The sequence below is a fragment of the Mesoplodon bidens genome (assembly GCF_964165515.1).
Source record: "Mesoplodon bidens genome assembly, chromosome: 5".
Lineage (NCBI taxonomy): Eukaryota > Metazoa > Chordata > Mammalia > Artiodactyla > Ziphiidae > Mesoplodon > Mesoplodon bidens.
The window spans coordinates 112,336,332-112,359,682 of record NC_138161.1 but is presented as its reverse complement, the minus strand read 5'-3'; the positions used below and the strand labels follow the sequence as shown (position 1 = coordinate 112,359,682).

The 23,351-nt window shown below is 39.8% G+C and overlaps 2 protein-coding genes across 6 annotated transcripts in view; both read left to right on the top strand.

The window, feature by feature from the left end:
- DRC9 (dynein regulatory complex subunit 9) overlaps positions 1-23,351 on the top strand; it is a 42,203-nt gene that overhangs the window by 2,282 nt on the left and 16,570 nt on the right. For all 5 annotated transcript variants that reach the window (XM_081235807.1, XM_081235809.1, XM_081235808.1 and 2 more), the window contains 5 exons: positions 736-806; positions 1,779-2,046; positions 7,150-7,373; positions 10,159-10,287; positions 12,344-12,425. In XM_081235807.1, coding sequence (XP_081091933.1) covers positions 799-806; positions 1,779-2,046; positions 7,150-7,373; positions 10,159-10,287; positions 12,344-12,425 — 711 coding nt within the window. In that variant the 5' untranslated portion in view covers positions 736-798. The remainder of the gene's footprint in view (positions 1-735; positions 807-1,778; positions 2,047-7,149; positions 7,374-10,158; positions 10,288-12,343; positions 12,426-23,351) is intronic.
- LOC308618233 (heterogeneous nuclear ribonucleoprotein K-like) lies at positions 20,798-22,742 on the top strand. The gene has a single exon (XM_081235806.1). The coding sequence runs from the start codon at positions 20,961-20,963 to the stop codon at positions 22,353-22,355; it is 1,395 nt and encodes a 464-aa protein (XP_081091932.1). The 5' UTR covers positions 20,798-20,960; the 3' UTR covers positions 22,356-22,742.

Here is a 23,351-nt window from a genome sequence, read left to right as displayed (position 1 = left end):
CATTTAGCTACTTTGGAGTATCTTTTTTTCAGTTTACATAAAGATTCTTTAATTTTTGCATATAAGATGTTTGTTGCATGAGACATACTTGTAACTGCCCTCCTCAGGGTCACTTTACTGTGGACAAAATCACACTGGAAACTTACCATTCATTATTCATTCAGTATAGAGCAAAAATCTCCATAGGGTGTTCTCATTGTAAAGCTTATTTAAGCAGAAAGGGCTTTGGTTTACTGAGGAAGGGTAACATCTTAACAGCAGTGTTAAACTGATTTTCAGGATAAATACAGTTTCAGTTTTTCTAAGTGCAATCTCAGTTGTTTTTCTAAGTCTGGGTGCAATAAATTCTGTTAATCTGGCAGATCAGAGAAATGGAGCCATCAAATTAAATATTTTAGTAATCAGAATAACAGAAAAGTAAATCTTTTATATAAAGATTACCAATTAATACTCAGAATATAATTTAAAAACATACAAAAGCCATGTTGGACACTAATTTACCTTAAGAAACTCGAAGATTATATTTATCTGCCAATAATTAAGCTGACTACTTAGTACACCTGTGCCACACGGTGGCAGTGGTTCTTCCATCTCCGGGACTGCTCTGCTAAGCCAAAAGGGGGGATAAGCCACAGCGCTTGTAATTCTTTTTCTCTTAATGGAAGAGTATAGAAATAACTTAAATGTCATTCAACATTCCCTTAAACTAATCTCAATGTTTTCTTCCCACTTTAGGTGACTGCATTTTTGTGAGATTATAAATGTACCAAGGAGGTAAACAAAACTAACTCAAGAAGAATGGAAGAGTATGTTCCAAATTCCAATTTATTATATATTCATATGTATATATATAAAAATATATATACTTGAAATGCCTTATGTTAAATTTCCGTGTATTGTTTACCTATGGCTGTGTAACAAATTACCCCAAAACTTAGTGATTTAAAATATAAACATTTATTATTTCACACAATTTCTGTGGGTCAGGAATTTAGGTGTAGCTTGGTTGGATGGTTTAAGAATTTAGGAGCAGCTTAACTGTATGGTTCTGTCTGGGGATTTCTCATAAGTCAAAGTTGGCTAGGGCTGCAATCATCTGAATAGTTGACTGGAGCTAGAGGATCCACTTCCAAGATGGCTCATTTACAGAGCTGGCGAGTTGATGCTGGCTGTTGGCAAGAGGCCTTAGTTCCTCACCCTCAAGAACCTTTTCACAGGGCTCCTTAAGTGTCCTTGTGACAAGGCATCTGGATTCCCACAGAGTGAGAGATATGAGAGAATAATGGAGAAGCTTTAATGTCTCAAAATCACCTAGACTTGGAAACCACAATATTCTTTTGGTTACATAGGTTAGTCCTATTCAATGTGGGGAAGTCTACCAAAGGGCAAGAGTACAAGAAGGTGAGAATCATATGGTCCACCTTGGAGACTGGCTACTACACTCTATTTTTCACTAACCATGAGACAGTTTTGGTTGTCATCTAAAGATATTGCTAGAAAAAAGTTTATTTTAGCCCAAGTTCAAATTGGTTAAGCATAGCCAAATAGCCCAGGCTACATATCTTTATTAAACAGTAAGTTGCTTTTCTTTGGGAGGTCAGAATGTTACTGGGAGTTATTTAGCAGAATCATCTGCAAACTACTTTTGTTCATTATCTTGGTTATATTATATGACAAAATGGACTTTGTAGGAGCCAATCTACATGCTGCCTCTGCTTCTGAGTTTAAGTAATTTTTAAACATTTGGTGGCTGACTTATTTTTTCCTTCATTCTTTAGAGGTCAGCTGGAAGCCTCAAATCTTCCTCCAGAAATTTGGCATTCTGAGGTGACAGTGTCAATGACAGGTGAACCACTTACTGCTGTAGAAGAAAATGAAGAAACAGCCAAAGAAACAGCCGTAGAAATCATCCCAGAAGTCATGGGGCCACTCTCCTTTCTAGACGTACTGAGGATCTCTGCAGTTCTGGAGGACGCCACAGACCAGCTCTCTATTCTAAACTATATCATGCCAGTTCAGTATGAAAAAAGAAGAAGTATCAGCGTGGTATATATACATTCAGCATTACTTAATTTTTGCTTTCTTTTCTTTTTATTTCTCCATCATTGTCAGTACCTATGCCATTCAATTTAACCTGGGAAATAGCACCTTCATATCAGATAAAGGGCTACAATAATTATCTGAGACATGTACTCTCAATTAATGGAGTGAAATAGACATAGCTCAAGGTACATTACCAATCAGAATATCCTTTTCTTCCAATATATTGGCATTATTCTAAAAGGCCTATAGATAAATCAGTATAAATACAATATATATACTGAGGAGATGGAACAAGTAATTGTGTTGTCTTACCTATCTTGTATTTCTCAGCTGCTAAAAGCTAACTGAACATTAGGGGGAGGAAATTCAACTGGACCCTGTCAATATTGCTTTCATCTAAAATGACTTTGTTATTGCTAAATATCTTGCAATCTGCCTTTTTAAATATCCAGCCACATCATTGTGTCAGCCATTACGTTTTCAATGATGTTATGGACTCCTCCTCAAAGGACCACTGAGTTATCAAAAAACTCAGCTTGGTAGTGAGCAAAATCTTTATGAATTCTTAAGTTCTTATAAGTTTTAATAACTTGGGTTGTAGATATAAAATAGAAACAATTTATAAATACAAATACATACTTATTACATTTAACAAAATTACATTATATAATTCGTACAGAATATATTCTTTTTTTTTTTTTTTTAAGATGTTGGGGGTAGGAGTTTATTAATTAATTAATTTATTTTTGCTGTGTTGGGTCTTCGTTTCTGTGCCAGGGCTTTCTCTAGTTGTGGCAAGTGGGGGCCACTCTCCATCGTGGTGCACGGGCCTCTCACTATCGCGGCCTCTCGTTGCAGAGCACAGGCTCCAGATGCGCAGGCTCAGGAGTTGTGGCTCACGGGCCTAGTTGCTCCGCGGCATGTGGGATCCTCCCAGACCAGGGCTCGAACCCGTGTCCCCTGCACTAGCAGGCAGATTCTCAACCACTGCGCCACCAGGGAAGCCCCAGAATATATTCTTATTTCTGATTCTATGATAAATGAAAATTGCTATAAAAATGAGAGGGTAAATTGATTTTCATGTCTAACAGAAAAGAAGTCCATATGTATTGTGACTAGAAAATTAAATTTCCCTTTAATTGCCCCTTACGATTTTAAATTGATTTTATTTTTATTTATTTTTGGCTGTATTGGGTCTTTGTTGCTGTGCGCAGGCTTTCTCTAGTTGCGGCAAGTGGTGGCTACTCTTCGTTGTAGTGCGTGGGCTTTTCATTGCGGTGGCTTCTCTTGTTGTGGAGCATAGGCTCCAGGCGTGCGTGCTTCAGTAGTTGTGGCATGCGGGGTCAGTAGTTGTGGCTTGTGGGCTCTAGAGCTCAGGCTCAGCAGTTGTGGCGCACGGGCTTAGCTGCTCCATGGCATGTGGGATCTTCCCGGACCAGGGCTCAAACCTGTGTCCCCTGCATTGGCCGGCAGATTCTTAACCACTGCACTACCAGGGAAGCCCGGCCCTTACGATTTAAAGTTATTATTATTATTATATGTATAACCTGGGTTTATACAGCTTTATTAAAGTTTTAAAAGTTTATACAAAATGTTAATAGAACACTGGATTTGGAGTTGGGGACCTTTATGGTTTAGTTGTGTGCTATGGGCAATTCATTTCGCTTTCTTGGTCTTAGTTTTCTCATTTGTAAACTGTGATAGAGCTTTTTTTAAATTTTATTTATTTTTTGGCTGTGTTGGATCTTCGTTGCTGTGCGTGGGCTTTCTCTAGTTGCAGCCAGCAGCGAGCAGGGGCTATTTTTTGTTGCGGTGCATGGGCTTCTCATTGTGGTGGCTTCTCTTGTGGAGCACAGGCTCTAGGCACGCGGGCTTCAGTAGTGTGATGGAGTTTTAACTAAATGATCCCTTCTAATACTAACATTCTATGAGTTTTGAGGTACTTTTAAGACATTAATGGGTATTATAGGAATTAGTTTCCTTATTAACTTATGAAAAGCAAAGATATTGGAAACCCAAGAACTAAGCCTTTCAATGCTTTTAAAATGAGTCTAATTCTTAAATTAAGCTAGTTAACAAATAGTACAAAAGAGACTAGTGTTTCCTTTCTATTGTCTCCTTCAGTAAGAATCAAAAATAAAGAGGGAATATATTCAGTTAACAAGATAAAGTTTTATCAATGATATTTACTGTCAGGCTTTTAAAAAGGGTAATTTTCCATCATAGAAACTCAAGAGAGAAGGAAAAACCCAAATTTATAAACAACCTTCAGTAGTGGTCACCACTCCAGTAAATAAAAGAACAAAACTTTTGCAGTTTTATTCTGGTTTATGATCTTCACCCACAGAATTTTCTGACTTAACAGAGGCCCTGCTTATGATTTTATAGAAGTATAAAGAGTAAAGGTTTGTACTCTTATTTTGATTAATAGCAGCTTAAAAGCCCCTTTCTCAATGTTAGTTCTATAACTTTTAAAAATTGTGATCCTTAAAATAATTTTTTGTTTTTTTACTTTATAGTACTATAGTTGTTCTAACTCATAAATTTTTACAGTACCATTGCACTATAGGGCATAGGATATATAATTTAAAATCTTAGTATGAATGTGAATGCTTCCTTTCTCCAAAAGCTTCACATTGTTGAGCCTTACAATAACAACCCTGGGATGAAAGTTTAGTTAGCATTATCCCTCTTTCACAACCATTTTTATAGCTAAAGATATTTCCAAAGAGTTTTTCATTCATTAGAATCATGGAATGGAATGATGAAAAATATACGAATGTACCAAGTTCTACCAGAAGTGGGAGTAATTGGTCCAAAGTTTGGAAAGAGCTCCCTTGCCCGGAATACTGTTTTTCTTATCTTTTTCCTTAGGTTCTAATACCCTACTGTACAAGGAAGTGAACGGACCAGAATATTTAGCTAGTTCCTTTAAGTTCTCTTCTGAAAATTCATATTTATTTCTGGTAATCAGTACATCAAGCTGTTTAACACGTTTGCTTCCTTTTCCAGATGCCCAAGCACAAAGGTAGAGGAACAATGGTTAGGGTGATCAGAAAAAACAAACTTTCCAGGCCTTACATTTCCCATTCGCTCCCTAGACAAAACCTAGAGTAATAACCATCCTCCTACTTAACATTTTCCTTATGTACAGATAAGTTTCAGTTTAACTGTTGAAATTCTATGGCGTCCGTTCTTTTTGTAGTCAATCATACAAATTTTAATTTAAAGGAGTATTTTAAAATTTAATTCTTATTTAAGGCAGCATTTTGTTTTGTACTTGCCTACAAATGTTTTCCTCAGATCTGAATCTTTGCTTATGGTTGATATAAGGAAAAATGCTGTTGAGTCTGTGTTTATTAACTTTTATGGATAGTTTTTTTTTTTTTTTTTTAACATTTCTGGTCTAATTGAAGTTTAGCTAAGGAAGACCTAGGCTTTTTTTTTTTTTTTTTTTTTTCCCTGTACGCGGGCCTCTCACTGTTGTGGCCTCTCCCGTTGCGGAGCACAGGCGGACGCACAGGCTCAGCGGCCATGGCTCAAGGGCCCAGCCGCTCCGCGGCATGTGGGATCTTCCCGGACTGGGGCACAAACCCGTGTCCCCTGCATCGGCAGGCGGACTCTCAACCACTGCGCCACCAGGGAAGCCCAGACCTAGGCTTTTATGTATCAATATGCATATGAAACTCTTCTGTGCATAGGATCAGCACAAGAATTTAAGTAATCATATCAAATGCTGAACTTGCATAGTTCTATGTACTGTTCTAAATACTTTTCTTTCTTTCTTTCTTTCTTTCTTTCTTTCTTTCTTTCTTTCTTTCCTTCTTTCTCCCTCTCTCTCTCTTACTTCTCTCCTCCCTCCCTCCCTCCCTTCCTTCCTTCCTTCCTTCCATCCTCATAATAACTACTGGAGGGCAAGTACTATTATTATCCCTATTTTATCAATGGGAAGATGGAGGCATAGAGATGTTAAATAGTTGCCTAAAGTCAATATGGTTTATCTGTTTAAAGTAACAGATAGGGCCAGGATTTAAACAAGGAAGTCTGGTTTTAGAGTCCATATGCACAGCATAATTGCTGTGTTATATGGCTTCCCATTGGCTCAAGATTTTAGCCACAGATTAAATAGGAATCATCAATTGAAAGACATATCCTGTTCCTATGGTAATGCTTACTCCTTAGTATTCAAGTTTGGGTTTGAAAATTCCCCACATGAACTTCGAAATCTATATCACACCACTAAATATACTACCAACTCCTACTCTTTGGTATGATTCTCCTTTCATTCTTTATACAGTGGGCCCTCCATATCCGCGGGTTCCACATCTGTGGATTCAAGCAACCATGGATCGAAAATATTCAGAAAAAAATTCCAAGTATTTCCAAAAAGCAAAACTTGAATTTGCTGTGTGCTGGCAGCTATTTACATACTATTTACATTGTATTAGTTATTATAAGTAACCTAGAGATGATTTAAAGTACATGAGAGGATGTGCATAGGTTATAAACAAATACTATGCCATTTTATATAAGGGCCATCAGCATCTGTGGATTTTGGTCTCCTTGAGGGGTGGGGGATGGATTCTGGAACTAGTCCTCCACAGATACCAAGGGACAACTGTATTTAAAATTCATGTGTTCAGTGAACATTTGAGTCTTTACTGTACCATAGACATTCTTCTAAACAATGGGATTATAAAGATGGCCACATTTATTTAATATCCAATCTTGTTCCAAAAAGAATTTGAGGTGCACCAAGATCTCTAAGACATTGTCCCTTCCCTCATAGAACTTACAATCTAATGGAGATATTTATACAAATAATTACAAATGGTAAATGTCTGCTAATAGAGATGTTTCACAGAGAATTTTACCTTTGGTCATAAAGTTTACCAGGTTGGGGAATGACAGAGAGTGGGAACGTTGTATAAAGTCAGGAAGACACAAAACAGCAGAGCATGTAGTTTGATGTGGCTGAAGAAAAGGGTAATTTTCTGGTGGTAATATTATAAGAGGTTCAAAATGTAGGCAGAGACCCTCATATAGCATTGTTTCTTTATGTTTTAAAAATCTGTCTTAACGTGAAACATTATTTATTGCTTTTAGGAGAATAACAAAGAAATGCATTTAGAAGGAAAAAGCTTAGAAAAACTTTCACTGGTCTCAAAACCCGCAAAAATATCCAGTCCATTCGTACATAAAGAAGAGCACAAGTTGCCAGAAATCAGACACGGAGGCCAGTTTAACAAAGTGCAAGATCTTATCTTCAAAAAACCTACAAGGCAGACCATAATGAATACAGAGACACTGAAGAAAATTCAGATTGACAGGTAAGGAACGAGAGCATATTTGGAAATGTGATAATGTGTTTCTAGATGGCTGAAGAGTGGGTCAGGGGTGACTCACTGCTCTCTTCTTTTATGGGTTGGTCATTGTATCCAAGTGACTGCAGATAATAGGATTAGCCAAAGACTACCTAGGGGAAGTGTGGTACAGTTGAAAGTATGGTGGCTGTATGGTTGGGCAAGTTATTGAGCCTTTGTTTACAGTTTTTAAAAATGAGAATAGGGCCTCCCTGGTGGCGCAGTGGTTGAGAGTCCGCCTGCCGATGCAGGGGATGCGGGTTCGTGCCCCGGTCTGGGAGGATCCCATGTGCCGCAGAGCGGCTGGGCCCGTGAGCCATGGCCTCTGGGCCTGCGCGTCCGGAGCCTGTGCTCCGCAACGGGAGAGGCCACAACAGTGAGAGGCCCGCATACCGCAAAAAAAAAAAAAAATGAGAATAATGGGGCTTCCCTGGTGGCGCAGTGGTTAGGAATCTGCCTGCCAGTGCAGGGGACCAGGGTTCGAGCCCTGGTCTGGGAAGATCCCACATGCCGCAGAGCAACTAAGCCCGCAAGACACAACTACTGAGCCTGTGTGCCACAACTACTGAAGCCCGCACACCAAGAGCCCGTGCTCCACAACAAGAGAAGCCACTGCAATGAGAAGCCCGTGCACCACAGCGAAAAGTAGCCCCCGCTCGCCGCAACTAGAGAAAGCCCGCGTGCAGCAATGAAGACCCAATGCAGCCAAAAATAAATAAATAAATAAATAAATAAATGAGAATAATGATAGCAACTTTGCAACATTAATGTAAGGATTAGCAGGAAGGTTCAGCCAAATGCTTGACACAAATTGGTAGCTATTGTGATACTTTATCCATTAGTAAGAGACAGACACTGTCAAAGTAGCCAAATTTTAAACTGCTTTAATCCTGAGGTTTCTTAAAAGCAGTCTCAATTTCCATTGTCTCATTATTCAGTTTTTTGTTGTCAACTGACTTGCTAACAAAGAAGCCTGTTAAGTTAAAAGAGGGTATAACCTTACGGTAAGAATTTTTGGTAAATAAGCGTTTGTAGCAATTACCCAGAGCCATTAGCCACATCCAGCCTGTAGCCTATTTTTGAAAATAAGTTTTATTGGAATACAGCATTGCCTGTTTGTTTACATATCATCTATGGCTGCTTTCATGGGATAACAACAGAGTTGAGTGGTTTCAACACAGAGTTTATGTCCTGCAAAACCAAAAATATTTACTATTTGTCCCCTTACAGAAAAAGTTGCTGACCCCTGCTTTAGGCCCTCACCAGAAGGGTATTGTCTCTTGCTAAAAACAATCTGGTCCAGATTTGCATAGATGACAGACAGTGTCCTGTTTAGAAGCTGCTAGTTAATGTTCTTTCATTCTCAGTGTGTTGGATCATATTTTTTAATTGATTTCTTGACTCTATTGTATTTATTTTCTTAATATAGTTATTGAATCTTTTTGTGTGAACTATTGGTAATAAATTATTATGTAAAACAGTGAGTGTAGTTCTTACTGATTCTAGATCAAAGCATTAAATAGCAGTTTTTAAAATTCTCTACCTGGGAGAATACTATAAAAAGCAATGGAAGGAGTCAGGAATCTGGATTAAATAGTTCTAATTCTTTTTCAAACTAGTTATGTGACCTTGGGCAAGGCATTTAATCTTCCTGAGCCTGGGTTTACTCATCTCTAAAATGTGTTGTATTAGCTCTTTAAACAAAAAAATTTTTAAATGATTTAACTTTTTCAAAATTATGAAATATATCAAAAATGCAGAAAATTATAAAGAATAAAATAATGAATGCTTATGCATGTAACTACCAAATCTTAACATTTTACATGATTTCTTTAGAGTGTTTTTTCAAATAAAATACTTAGGATACAACTGAAGCCTCTGATTCTAGTTCCCTCACCCTTCCCCCAGATATTTCTTCTGAATTTGTTGTTTATTATACTCTTGCATATTGTGATACTTTTATTAGGTATATAGGTGTTTTATTTAAACAATACATATAGTTTTACATGTTCTTAAATGTTGTATACATAGTATCATGCTGTACATTCCAGGTCTGTTAGTCCTTGGTATGTAATCTTTTTCAGGTTAGGGAATTTCTCTTTTATTTCTAGTTTGCTAAGTTTCTGTTGTTTGTTTTTATATTTTTTTAATTTTTAAAAAGTTTATTTATTTATTTATTTATTTATTTATTTATTTTTGGCTGTGTTGGGTCTTTGTTGCTGCACACTGTCTTTCTCTAGTGGTGAGCAGGGGCTACTCTGTTGCAGTGCGTGGGCTTCTCATTGCGGTGGCTTCTCTTCTTGTGGAGCACAGGCTCTAGGTACGCAGGCTTCAGTAGCTGTGGCACGTGGGCTCAGTAGTTGTGGCTTGTGGGCTCTAGAGCGCAGGCTCAGTAGTTGTGGCACACGGGCTTAGTTGCTCTGCGGCATGTGGAATCTTCCCGGACCAGGGCTCAAACCCGTGTCCCCTGCATTGGCAGGTGGATTCTTAACCACTGCGCCACCAGGGAAGTCCCTGTTGTTTATTTTAAATGATGTGATGCTCATATGGCTTTTTTCTCCTTTTTTCTTTATTAATGTGATGAATTCCATTAATAGATTTTCTAATACTAAACTATTTTTGCATTCCAAGAATAATTCCATAACTTAGTAATGATGTTCCTTCTGGGTCTTAACTTGTGTGATTTCTGTAGCCCTTTGGGAATGTAGGGAAATATATCTTATTGATTCATCTTTTTTGTTTCTCCTTACAGGCAATTTTTCAGTGATGTAATTACAGAAACCATGCAGGAGTTGCAAGATTCAGGCACTTTCACCAATCTCCTGAAAGCTTTGGACAAAGAGAGGGAAAACAAAATGCATTTCTATAATATCATTGCCAGGTCAGAGTAATTTTAGTTTTATTTGCTTTGCTGCATTTTAAAGTTCTATAAAATTCTCACCGGAAGTCTTAGATTTCTAAAGCAAATCAAATTTTTGCTTTTGAATGAAGATAACTAAAAGTCAGAAATTTGGGTTTTATTCCTAGTTCTGCTGGAACAATAACTCAATTTCTGGGCTTCAGTTATCTGTGTCTATAATATATAAAGTACACTATATGTACTATAAATGGGTAGTGCATAATCTATGGTTTGTTTTGGCAATGACAATCTCAAGATTCTAGTTAAGTTCATGCTTGCTTTTTTTATAAATTTATTTATTTTAGTTATTTATTTTTGACTGTGTTGGGTCTTCATTGCTGCTTGTGGGCTTTCTCTAGTTGCGTTGAGCAGGAGCTACTCTTCATTGCAGTGCGCGGGCTTCTCATTGCAGTGGCTTCTCTTGTTGCAGAACATGGGCTCTAGAACGCAGGCTCAGTAGTTGTGTCACACAGGCTTAGTTGCTCTGCAACATGCGGGATCTTCCTGGACCAGGGATCGAACCCATGTCCTCTGCATTGGCATGTGGATTCTTAACCACTGCGCAATCAGAGAAGCGCAAGTTCATGCTTTCTAAAAATTCCTGAGTAGCAGTATTTCTCTAGCTGCAATTTAGTGATAAGTGTTTTTGTTGTTGTTGTTGCTATAGACTGAATGTTCTTGGCCCCCACCTTAGCTTTTGGAAATCCTGACTCCTAATGTGATGGTATTAGGAGGTGGGACCTTTGGTAGGTGATTAGGTTGTGAGGGTGGAGCCTTCATCAATGGTATTAGTGCCCTTATAAAAGAGACCGAGCAGAGCTCCCTCTCCCCTTCTGTCATATATAGATACAAATGAAAATGGACATTTGTGAACCAGGTAGCTGGTTCTCACCAGACACTGCATCTGATAGCACCTGGATCTTGGACTTAATAGCCTCCAGAAGTGTGAGAAATCAATTTCTTTGTTTGTAAGCCACCCAATCTATGATATTTTTGTTATAGCAGCCCAAGCTCAGATAGGTATTGTTTTGTTTTGTTTTTTCTTGTATTGTTCTGTTATTTTATTTTAAACCTAAATAATGGGATTGCTGGAGATAAGCAGAATTCTGTTTCTGAGAGCAAACAGAAACAACATAAAACAGTTAAATTCTCATTCAGACAGTACTGAGTTTGAATTCTGCTCTGCCATTTACTATTTGTGTGACCATGGCAAGTGTGTTAGTCTGTGTCTTCTGAGAGATAGATACCAAGATGAGATTATTAATGTAAAGATTTTATCAGGGAAACACCTATGTGAGAGAAAATGAGGAGGGAGCCTTTGGATTCAATGCTGGACTCACCCTAAGTGAAGGAGATGAAGGTTGAGCGGAAGAGACTGCCCTGCAGTCTAAGGATGGTTTGGCAAGGTCATCAGGGAGCCCTTGAGCCAACGTCAAGCATCAGAAAAGTCCTGGGTCTTCCAGGAAGGGATGGTCTTATCCCTGCCACACTCAAAACTTGGCTGGGAGCAGTCAGTGGGAAGTGTGGCCTCAGAGCACACACAGTGAAGGAGTTCAGAGCCTAGAGCTGGGACCCTTACTTGCTTACATTGCCTGTACTTGGAGGTCGGTGAGGAACATTCTCATGTCCTCCACAGCAAGTTACCTCAGCATTCTACATGCATTTTCCTCATCTGTAAAATAGGGGTAATGATAAAGACTACCATATAATGTTATTGAGAAGTGCTCAGAATAGAAAGGAGTCTTCTTTTTCCTCTTCCTCTTCCTCTTCTAAGCTTTTTCTCAGCAGCAGCTATTTTAGATACAACGCAGTCTTTTTTTTAAAGTGTTACTGAAAGTTTGCTCCATGGACCAGCACCATTAGCATCACCTGGGAACTTGGTAGAGAAACAAATTCCAGGGCCCCCAACTGAGACCAAATGAATGAGAATCTCTGGGGTACAGCCCAGGAATCTCTTTCTTAGCTTCTAGGCGAACCCTGTGCACACTAAAGTTTGAGAAGCACTACTCTAAACACAAATTATTCTTATTTCTCCTAGGGAGAAAAATGGAAGAAAAAAGATAAAATCTCTTCAAAAACAGCTATTTAATATCAAAAGAGAAAGGCAAGCTGAAGTGCAGGTAAGAATTACCTGGGCAACACCAAAAGTTACTGAGCTAAAACAGCTAAATAGAAGCCATCTTTCTCAAGCAAAAAAAAAAAAAGAAGTTATGTATAGGAAATTGTTGTTTCTCCTGGGGTGCCTAAACTATTAAAAATATAAAGAGAGTAATTAGATATTTGGCCTGGAATGTACAATTATGTCCAGAATCAACCTCTGGGAGACCCTAACCCTCTGGAGCTCTAAGCCTGTTCTTACCCCTCCCAACCGATCCAACCACATGACCCACTCCTTCCCTCCAGGAGACCGTGTCTCAGGCAGTCTCTTGTATGCCAAGATCCCAGATGGGAGACTATAGTCCTAGGTAGGATATTAAGCACATTACATACCTCCTTACACCTGATGGTTAGGGTTAATAATGTCATTTGCATTATATTTCAAGTACGGAGTGGATTTATTGAGCTTCTGTGGTCATTAGGGCCTAACCTTATGTCTAATCTACCTCTATAAGAAAATGCATCCTGAGTTTTAAGCAAGTGACTTGCAAAACAATGTTTGGGCTACAACCTAGACAGTTAGAAATTAGTACCATTAGGATGACTAACACTATTAGCAGTTTAGAAAGTTACAAAGTATGGCCTAATATCAGCTTTTCACTAACTAGCTAGTTGGACAAGTTTATGCTTCCGATCAGGGAATATTCATCATTCCCTACATAGAAGTTAGAATAATATTTGAAAAATAGATTCGGAAGAATTGTCCAAAAAAAGTCACTAGCCTTTCTTCTGAGATACTATCTTTAGGTCTTCTGAACAAATCATTTATTTGTTCTATTATCTCTCATTTTCTATTATCAATTTTGAACTACCTTTGGTATTGATTTTCACTTCATTATCCCTATTAACCCTCTGTTTATAGCCTACATTTTTAGAAAACAATTTCTTTTGAAATCTTTATTTATTTATTTATTTATTTTTGGCTGCATCGGGTCTTAGTTGCAGCACAAGGGATCTTTGTTGCAGTGCATGGGCTTCTCTCTAGTTGTGGTATGCAGGTTTTCTCTTTCTAGTTGTGGGGTGAGGGCTCCAGAGTGCGTGGGCTCTGTAGTTTGTAGCACGTGGGCTCTCTAGTTGTGGCGCGCAGGCTCAGTAGTTGTGGCGCACGGGCTTAGTTGCCCTGCGGCATGTGACATCTTAGTTCCCTGACCAGGGATTGAACCCGCGTCCTCTGCTTTGGAGGGTGGATTCTTTACCACTGGACCACCAGGGAAATCCCCTGAAAACCATTTCTGCGCCACCCTCCCCCGCAAAGGCTTCATTAAAACTGGTGTGCACTTAGGTTTTCTCTCTAATGAATAGACTTTTTCAGAGGTTTCTTAGCCTTTTTTCCCTCAAAATTTCTACCATTATTTAAAACTTCCTCTTTTATTTCTTGACTATTAAAAAAGAAGATATTTGTATCAATGTCCTTTTAAGGCTCCAAACCAAATAGTATCAAAAGAGACCTCAGCGTTGGCACTCTGCCAATCAACTCCCCTTTGCTACTATCACAGCCACTGTTTTTCTCTTTCTCTAAACACTTTAAGTTATATTGTTGGGGACTTCCCTGGTGGTCCAGTGGTTAAGACTTCCCCTGTGAATGCAGGGGGTGCGGGTTTGATCCCTGGTCGCAGAGCTAGGATCCCACATGTCTCGTGGCCAAAAAGCCAAAAAAACATGAAACAGAAGCAATATTGTAATAAGTTCAATAAAGACTTAAAAAATAAATATATTGTTGACGGTATAATTTTCTAGACAACAGGTAATACTAGGTTGTGAAACTTACCTTCTTGGATGACAGTCTCAGCTGTTACATTCAGACACAGTAAAACTGAAGTAGAATATCACTCAGATATTTTGATCATCAGCAAAGGAGTAGATAAACCAGAACTAGAAGATGCAAGGCAAACCTTGAATAAGAAACAGCTATCAAGGGCTTCCCTGGTGGCGCAGTGGTTGAGAGTCCGCTTGCCGATGCAGGGGACCGGGTTCGTGCCCCGGTCCGGGAAGATCCCACATGCCGTGGAGCGGCTGGGCCTGTGAGCCATGGCCGCTGAGCCTGCGCGTCCGGAGCCTGTGCTCCGCAACGGGAGAGGCCACAACAGTGAGAGGCCTGCGTACCACAAACAAACAAACAAAAAACCATCTATCAAGATGAAATCAAGTTAAATCCCTAGAGTTACTAAAAAACCAGTGGTCAAGTCGAGGTTGGAAAGCAAGAAGACAGTTAGGAAGTACATGGATATTAGAGACCTGTGGGTCAGAAAATGATGACAGTAATTAGGATGGCAGGTTTGAGTGTGTGAAAGTATGTGTGGAGATCACGGGAATGTGAGGGAGCAATTGCCTTACGAAGCTTCCTATTGGGTCGCCAGGCAAAACGACAAAGTCACAAAGGAAAAAAATCAGGTTGCTGTTAGACTTCTGAACATCGGCACACAAAGCCAGATAACAGTGGAGCAGTGTTTTCATGAAACTAAAGGGGAAAAAAGAGAGACCCAAGGTCAATATATAAAAATTAATGTATCTTTTCCATATATCAGCAGCAGACTTAGAAAAAGAAATTGAAATATATATATTTACAATGTCATCAAAAATGTCAAATATCTAGCAATGAATCCAGTGGCAACAACAAAACGTGCAGGACTTCTTTGCAGAAAACTATAAAACAGTACTGAAAAATTAAATAATATTTAAATACTTGGAGGGATATACTATGCTTATGTTTATGGATCGGAAGACTCCATATTAAAAAGATGTGGATTCTTCCAAAATTGATTGATACATTGAATTCAATCCCAATCAGAATCTTCATTGAATTTAATTTAATTACTTATTTACTCATTTTTGTGAGACTTGACAAACTGATTCTAAAATTTATATTGAAATGCCAAGGACCAAAAATATTCAAGACACTATTAAAGAGAACTTGTGGGACTTCCCTGGTGGCGCAGCAGCTAAGAGTCTGCCTGCTGGTGCGGGGGACGTTGGTTCGACCCCTGGGCCGGAAGGATCCCACATGCCGCGGAGCAACTGGGCCCATGCGCCACAACTACTGAGCCTGTGCTCTAGAGCCCATGTGACACAACTACTGAATCCCGCACGCCTAGAGCCCGTGCTCTGCAACAAGAGAAGCCACCGCAATGAGAAGCCCGCGCACCACAACCAAGAGTAGCCCCTACTCGCCGCAACTAGAGAAAGCCTGCACGCAACAATGAAGACCCAATGCAGCTTAAAAAAATAATAATAAATAATAAATAAATGAGTAAAAGAAGTTATTATATTATGTAACTGTTTTAAAAGGTCATATAACATTTGTCTTCAATTACCCTGTGCCAAGTCAAAGGCATCTAGTTTTAATGCTATTGCCATGGGCCTCTGATTACTCTGGTTCTTCTCTGTATAGCTGTTCTGCACAAACTTACGGCCTTCCATGATGACAGTGTGGAAGCAGAGGAGGATATAAAATGCTTACAGGCTATGATTGTAAAACCATGATTAAGTCATACTAATAAGTGAACCCAAGTGTCATGCCGTTTCTTCATCTTCCAATATGCAACAAAGATCCAGCCTAGAAATACTGAGTTATAGGCCAAGGATCTTCAGTTATATGAATTCCTTTTAAGATTCTCACTAAGAAGAGATCTGCCTTCACCATAACCCATTATCATAACCCTGGTTGTCCATGGTGTCTAGAGCTTTCTCCATGATCAGTCATGGACTGATGCAGCATATTTGTGGGTTTTCGTAGCAGACCAAACTTTACTTCCAAATCCTCAAACTGCCTTCAGATCTACACTTCTGGACTTGTTATTTGAATTCAGAGAAGCTTTAGTAATGGAAAGAAGCAATCAACCAATTAGAGTTAATAAGGCTCCGATGGCTGCCACAATATTGTGAGCAGAAGTCTTTTTCTTTTCCCCAGCCACAGCGTGGGGCTTGTGGGATCTTAGTTCCCCAACCAGGGATCATTGAACCCAGGCCCATGGCAGTTAAAGCACTGAGTCCTAACCACTGGATGGCCAGGGAATTCCCCCAGAGGCTTTTAATGGTAGTGTCTGTTTTCATAATTGAACACAAAGTAGGGAGGAGAGTACTGGTTCCTGAAATTTTGGGGAGCTGGAGAAGATGGAACTTGTCTTATACCTCAGGCTGCCTCTTTGGTTGGATGGAAAAAGGAAAACGGAAATGTGGTCTATTAAAGTGATAAAAGCCATGGGAAAAATAGAGTTCTATATTAAATTAACATTTATATTTGCCTGTCCATCTGTAACTAAGAATACTGGCTGATTCTATGAGAGTCTATGAATAAACTCTGAGCCAAATAATCTCCCGTTCTAAAATGGAGATGAAGCATGATCAAGTCAGAACTTCTAAAGTTTCAGGCTCCAATTCCACCCACTGCTTTCATTTCCATTTGAACTATTACCTTTCCAATCACACCAATTTCCTCTTTTCTTTCCTTTTGTACTAAAGTTTTCGCACACTTCACTGTCTTCAATAATCTCTTCTGAGTAAACTCCTTCTTAAATGTGATGACTATATACTCCAATAAAGATGTTAAAAAAAATGTGATGCCTAAAACTGTACACACTATTATAGATGTCTAACCACAACAGAGGATAGGGAAGAATTTTTTCCCTGTTATATAAACAGTATACAGTGCCACAAATTGCAGTAATATAAACAAAGAGGAAGCACTCCAAATGCTTTTCACAATATTGTATGGCAATATTCTTTCATGATTGTGAAGATTCTGATGACAAACCATTAGAAGAAGCACAGTGAAAGGAAGACTCTGAGAAATCTAAAGAATACAAGGGAAGGGAGGCACCTTTTTACAGTGCTGCTATTACAACAACCAGTGGTGGGGCCCTAACCTCAGGTTCTCATGTTAGAAGCTGGGTAAGCCTCTAATGAAAGTGTTGGAAGACAAGTTAGGTCTTCACAATTCTCAACTTACAAGATTCTTCTAACCAAAATCAGGACTTTAGTTTCACCTTTGCTTCTTCTTGGAGTCAGTCCAGAGTTCTAATAATCAACAGGGTTTTGAATTCTAATGTCTCTTACGTACCATGTACCAGCTTTGAGTTGTTTGCAAATTTAACAAGCATGTTTTCTATATCTATATTTAATTCTTTAATCCATTTTGGAACCTAGAGTTCATCATCATCATGTCAACCTATTCTCTTTGGTACTCTTTCTATTTCTGGCCCCCCAAAAGGAAATTAGTCATTAAAGAATGCGAAAAGCTGAGGGGATGAGTGAAGAAAAGAGCGAGGTAACATGCGAAAATTAGTAATAGTGTGGCCAGAGAAAAAACGAAGTATGGCTTGGAGTGTGGAGCAGTTCAGGGATGTTTTAAGATATCATGCAAAGCTTCCAGGATAGCACAGAGCTTTCCAAAGTGCATTCAGTGACCGTGGATGGCAATGGGGTTGCTGAATGAAGCACAAAAGGATGAGAAATTGGTAGGGCTGTAGTTGATGTAGGGCTACCCAATCTAGACATTCGTGTGAACCCAGGTGTAAGAAACAAATTTTCATGATTAACTCCTGCTAAGGAAGAGGTACAAAATGCTCTTCATCCAGCCGTAGAATACAGATGGTCACTATGAGGGTCAAAGGCAAGAGTTTGTACTCAAAATAACTGAGCACCATTAGGAAGATCCCTCTCAATATTGCCGTAAGATTTTAGGGTTCTAAGACATCCAGCTTGTGCCTTTTGACTCCTTTTATAACCAGTCAAAATGAGTAGGGGTGGGTTCATATCCTTCATGGTTACTGCATCTAACCTCAATAATCATGGCAAAGCTGAAGTAAGTGAAGGACTCTTCTTTAACAGCCAACCTTCTCCTTGAAGGCTCAGGCTTCTAGCTTACATAAGATATATCTCTATATGTATGTATGTTATCTACCTATCTATCTCTACTTCCAGTTGTCCAGCACTCAAAATTTAAGGGAAATGAGAATTCCTAGGCCCAGTGGGGAAATAACTCCTTCTTGGAATCCTATTCTGAGAACATCTCCCCAGTGCTATATACCTCCGTGGCAGCTCCAGCATTGGAAAGGTTTATTATACATGCTGGAGTCAATAGGATGAGGTAAGGGCAAACTGCTTTAAGAAACTCTAGATCAGCATAAAATCAGGCATTATTGCTGCCTCAGGGCTTTGGCATACATTTTTCCTTTTTCTTAGAATTCCCCTCGACCTCACTTTTCTTCTTTTTTTAAAAATTTTACTTTATTTATTTTTGGCTGTGTTGGGTCTTCATTGCTGCACGCGGTCTTTCTCTAGTTGCGGCGAGCGGGGGCTACTCTTCATTGCGGTGTGTGGGCTTCTCATTTTGGTGGCCTTTCTTGTTGTGGAGCACAGGCTCTAGGTGCATGGGCTTCAGTAGTTGTGGCACACGGGCTCAGTAGTTGTGGCTCACGTGCTCAGTAGTTGTGGCACACGGGCTTAGTTGTTCCGCAGCATGTGGGATCTTCCTGGACCAGGGTTCGAACCCGTGTCTCCTGCATTGTCAGGCAGATTCTTAGCCAGTGCACCACCAGGGAAGCGCAACCCACTTTTCTTACCCTTCAGGTGTCAGAGTAAACATTCCTTTCTCAGAGAATCCTTTTTTGGACTATCCAATCTTATGTAGGTCTCTCTTGTTATTTTCTCTCATAGCCTGTTGTCTTTTTCTTTCATAGCATATTGCACATTTTTAAAAGTTTATACGTATTTGTTTCCTTTTAGTTACATCTTTCCCACTAGATTGTAAGCTCTATGAGGGCAAGGACCATGTCTATTTAGGCCTTTACTATTTACCTAGAGTCTAGTTCAATGCCTGGTACATAATAAATATTTAAAAAATGAATACCAAGGCCATTAAATTGCCAAGCACTTATTATCAAAAAGGCCTGGTATTACAAGTGTTGGCAAGGATGTGGAGAAAAGGGAACCCTCATGTATTGTTGGTGGGAAAGTAAATTGGTGCAGTTACTATGGAAAGCAGTATGGAGATTCCTCAAAAAATTAAGAATAAAACTACCATATCGGGCTTCCCTGGTGGCGCAGTGGTTGAGAATCTGCCTGCCAATGCAGGGGACACGGGTTCGAGCCCTGGTCTGGGAAGATCCCACATGCCGCGGAGCAGCTGGCCCCGTGAGCCACAATTACTGAGCCTGCGCATCTGGAGCCTGTGCTCCGCAACAAGAGAGGACTCGATAGTGACAGGCCCGCGCACCGCGCTGAGGAGTGGCCCCCACTTGCCGCAACTAGAGAAAGCCCTCGCACAGAAATGAAGACCCAACACAGCCATAAATAAATAAATAAAAATTAAAAAAAAAAACTACCATATCATTCATTTATTCCACTTCTGTGTATTTATCCAAAGAACATGAAAACACTAATTCAGAAAGATATACGTACCCCTATGTTCATTGCAGCATTGTCCACAATAGCCAAGATAAGAAAACAACCTAAGTGCCCACTGGCAGATGAATGGATAAAGAAGATATGGTATATATATACACAGTATATATACAATGGAATACTACTCAGCCATAAAAAGATGAAGTCTTGCTATTTGTGACAACATGGATGGACACTGAGATTATCATGCTAAGTGAAATAAGTCAGACAGAGAAATATAAATAACATATAATTTCACTCATGTGGAATCTAAAACAAACAAAGAAAACAAAAATAGATGAACAAACCAAACAAAAACAAACATGTAGAACAGAGTAGTGGTTACCAGAAGGGGAAAGGATTAGGGGTGGGAAATGGGTAAAGGGGGTCAACTGTTTGGTGACAGATGGAAACTAAACTTTTGGTGGTGAGCACATTGTAATGTATACAGAAGTTGAAATATAATGTACACATGAAACTTACATAATATTATAAACCAGTGTTAACTCAAAAAAAGAAAAGAAACTGCCAAGCACTTTGGAACCTGTGAAGAGTTTTCACACATATTGTCAATTAATCCTTATAATTATTTGCTAAGATATTGCAGACAGGGTAGATATTAATGTTTCTATTTTAAAGAAGGTAAGACTTAGAGAGTTTAACTGACGTGGCCAAATTCACACAGCTGGTGGGGCTTGGGTGGGAAGTTAGGTCTTTTGATCATTTAGTTCAGTGCTCTTTCCACCAAAATGAGATAGTAATGGGAAATTTGTGTGCATACAGAGTACCCAAATAGTGTGCCTAGGAAAGAATCTCACAGTCCTGATGCTTAGAACTACTTATCTTTCATTTTCATTTATACCATCCATGATTATTGGGTAAATTTCCCGTAGTGTGATAGCAGAAAAATAGATCCAGTTCCTTGTTGAAATATAAAAACAAAAGGTGGGTTCTCTGTCTAGCTGTGACCAGCTGAGGCTGCACAGCAGCATAGGGATGGTAGCCTTGCCCGGCTACTGCAGCACTAGGGTGTCAGTTGGTCCCACCCAGAACACTTCAGTTCTGCCCTGCAAAGATATATTTAATAACTGATTGGTGTGCCCCTTTAATACAAGAAAATGGAAACTGAACAGCCAGAGGAAACCTTTCCCAACACCGAAACCAATGGTGAATTAGGTAAACGCCCTGCTGAAGATATGGAAGATGAACAAGCTTTTAAAAGATCTAGAAACACTGATGAGATGGTTGAATTACACCTTCTGCTTCAGAGCAAGAATGCTGGGGCAGTGATTGGAAAAGGAGGCAAGAATATTAAGGCTCTCCGTACAGACTACAATGCCAGTGTTTCAGTCCCAGACAGCAGTGGCCCTGAGTGCATATTGAGTATCAGTGCTGATAATAAAACAATTGGAGAAATTCTGAAGAAAATCATCCCTATCTTGGAAGAGGGCCTGCAGTTGCTGTCACCCACTGCAACCAGCCAGCTCCCACTCGAATCTGATGCTGTGGAATGCTTAAATTACCATCACTATAAAGGAAGCCACTTTGACTACGAGTTGAGACTGTTGATTCATCAGAGTCTGGCTGGAGGAATTATTGGGGTCAAAGGTACTAAAATCAAAGAACTTCGAAAGAACACTCAGACAACAATCAAGCTTTTCCAGGAATGTTGTCCTCAATCCACTGACAGAGTTGTTCTTATTGGAGGAAAACCTGATAGAGTTATAGAGTGCATAAAGGTCATCCTTGATCTTATATCAGAGTCTCCCATCAAAGGATATGCTCAGCCTTATGATTCCAATTTTTATGATGAAACCTATGATTATGGTGGTTTTACAATGATGTTTGATGACCACCGTGGATGTCCCGTGGGATTTCCCATGCCGGGAAGAGGTGGTTTTGACAGGATGCCCCCTGGTTTGGGTGGGCGTCCCATGACTCCATCCAGAAGGGATTATGATGATATGAGCCCTCATCGAGGACCTCCTTCACCTCCTCCTGGACAAGGGGGCCCGGGTGGTGGCAGAGCTCAGAATCTTCCTCTTCCTCCACCACCACCACCACCTAGAGGAGGAGAGCTAATGGCCTATGACAGAAGAGGGAGACCTGGAGACCGTTATGATGGTGTGGTTGGTTTCAGTGCTGATGAAACCTGGGACTCTGCAGTAGATACATGGAGCCCATCAGAGTGGCAGATGGCTTATGAACCACAGGGTGGCTCTGGATATGATTATTCCTATGCAGGGGGTCGTGGCTCATACGGTGATCTTGATGGACCTATTATTACTACACAAGTAACTATTCCCAAAGATCTGGCTGGATCTATTATTGGCAAAGGTGGTCAGCGGATTAAACAAATCCGTCATGAGTCGGGAGCTTCAATCAAAATTGATGAGCCTTTAGAAGGGCCCGAAGATCAGATTATTACCATTACAGGAACACAGGCCCAGATACAGAATGCACAGTATTTGCTGCAGAACAGCGTGAAGCAGTATTCTGGAAAGTTTTTCTAAGACTAGTGAAGAACTGAAGGAGTCCTGCATCTTTTTTTTTTTTTTAATCTGCTTCTGTTTAAAAAGCCAACATTCCTCTGCTTCATAGGTGTTCTGCATTTGAAGTGTAGTGAAATCTTTGCTGTTCACCAGATGTAATGTTTTAGTTTCTTACAAACAGGCTTGGGGGTTGGGGGACGGTGTGCAAAAACGCACATTGAAATTTTGAAACAGCAGCAGAGTGAGTGACTTTTTTTTTTTTTGCGGTACGCGGGCCTCTCACTGTTGTGGCCTCTCCCGTTGCGGAGCACAGGCTCTGGACGCGCAGGCCCAGCGGCCATGGCTCACGGGCCCAGCCGCTCCGCGGCATGTGGGATCTTCCCAGACCGGGACACAAACCCGTGTCCCCTGCATCGGCAGGCGGACTCTCAACCACTGCGCCACCAGGGAAGCCCGAGTGACTTTTAAGTTTTGTTCATTGTTGATGGTTTTAAAAAAAAATCCCCCCATGTAATTATTGTGAACACTTTGCTTTGTGGTCGCTGTAACATTTGGGGAGTGGGACAGGGAGGAAAAGTAGCAATAGTCCATATGTCCCTGGCATCTATTCAGAGCAGTGTGCAGAATGTAATGCTCTTTTGTAAGAAACGTTTTATGATTTTTAAAATAAATTTAGTGAACCTATTTTTGGTGGTCATTTTTTTTTAAGATGGTCATTTTTCAAATGGCTGAATTCCCCCCAACCTGCCCCCAAACTAAACACTAAGTTTAATTTTCAGTCCTCTTTTGGATATAAATAAATGCATCTCTTCTTGGACTTAGGCAAATATCTTGACACATTCAGTTCTGGTGATTTCTTAAGTGATTTGAAAGTCCATTGCTTGGGAGGAAATTCTACCACACATTCATGCTTCTAATAAGCTAGAGATTTTTGTTTGTTTTTGCAAATGCTTGCCCCTACTTTGCAACGATTTTCTGTTTGTAGTTGTGAAGAACCAAGGTGGGAAGCAATACAAC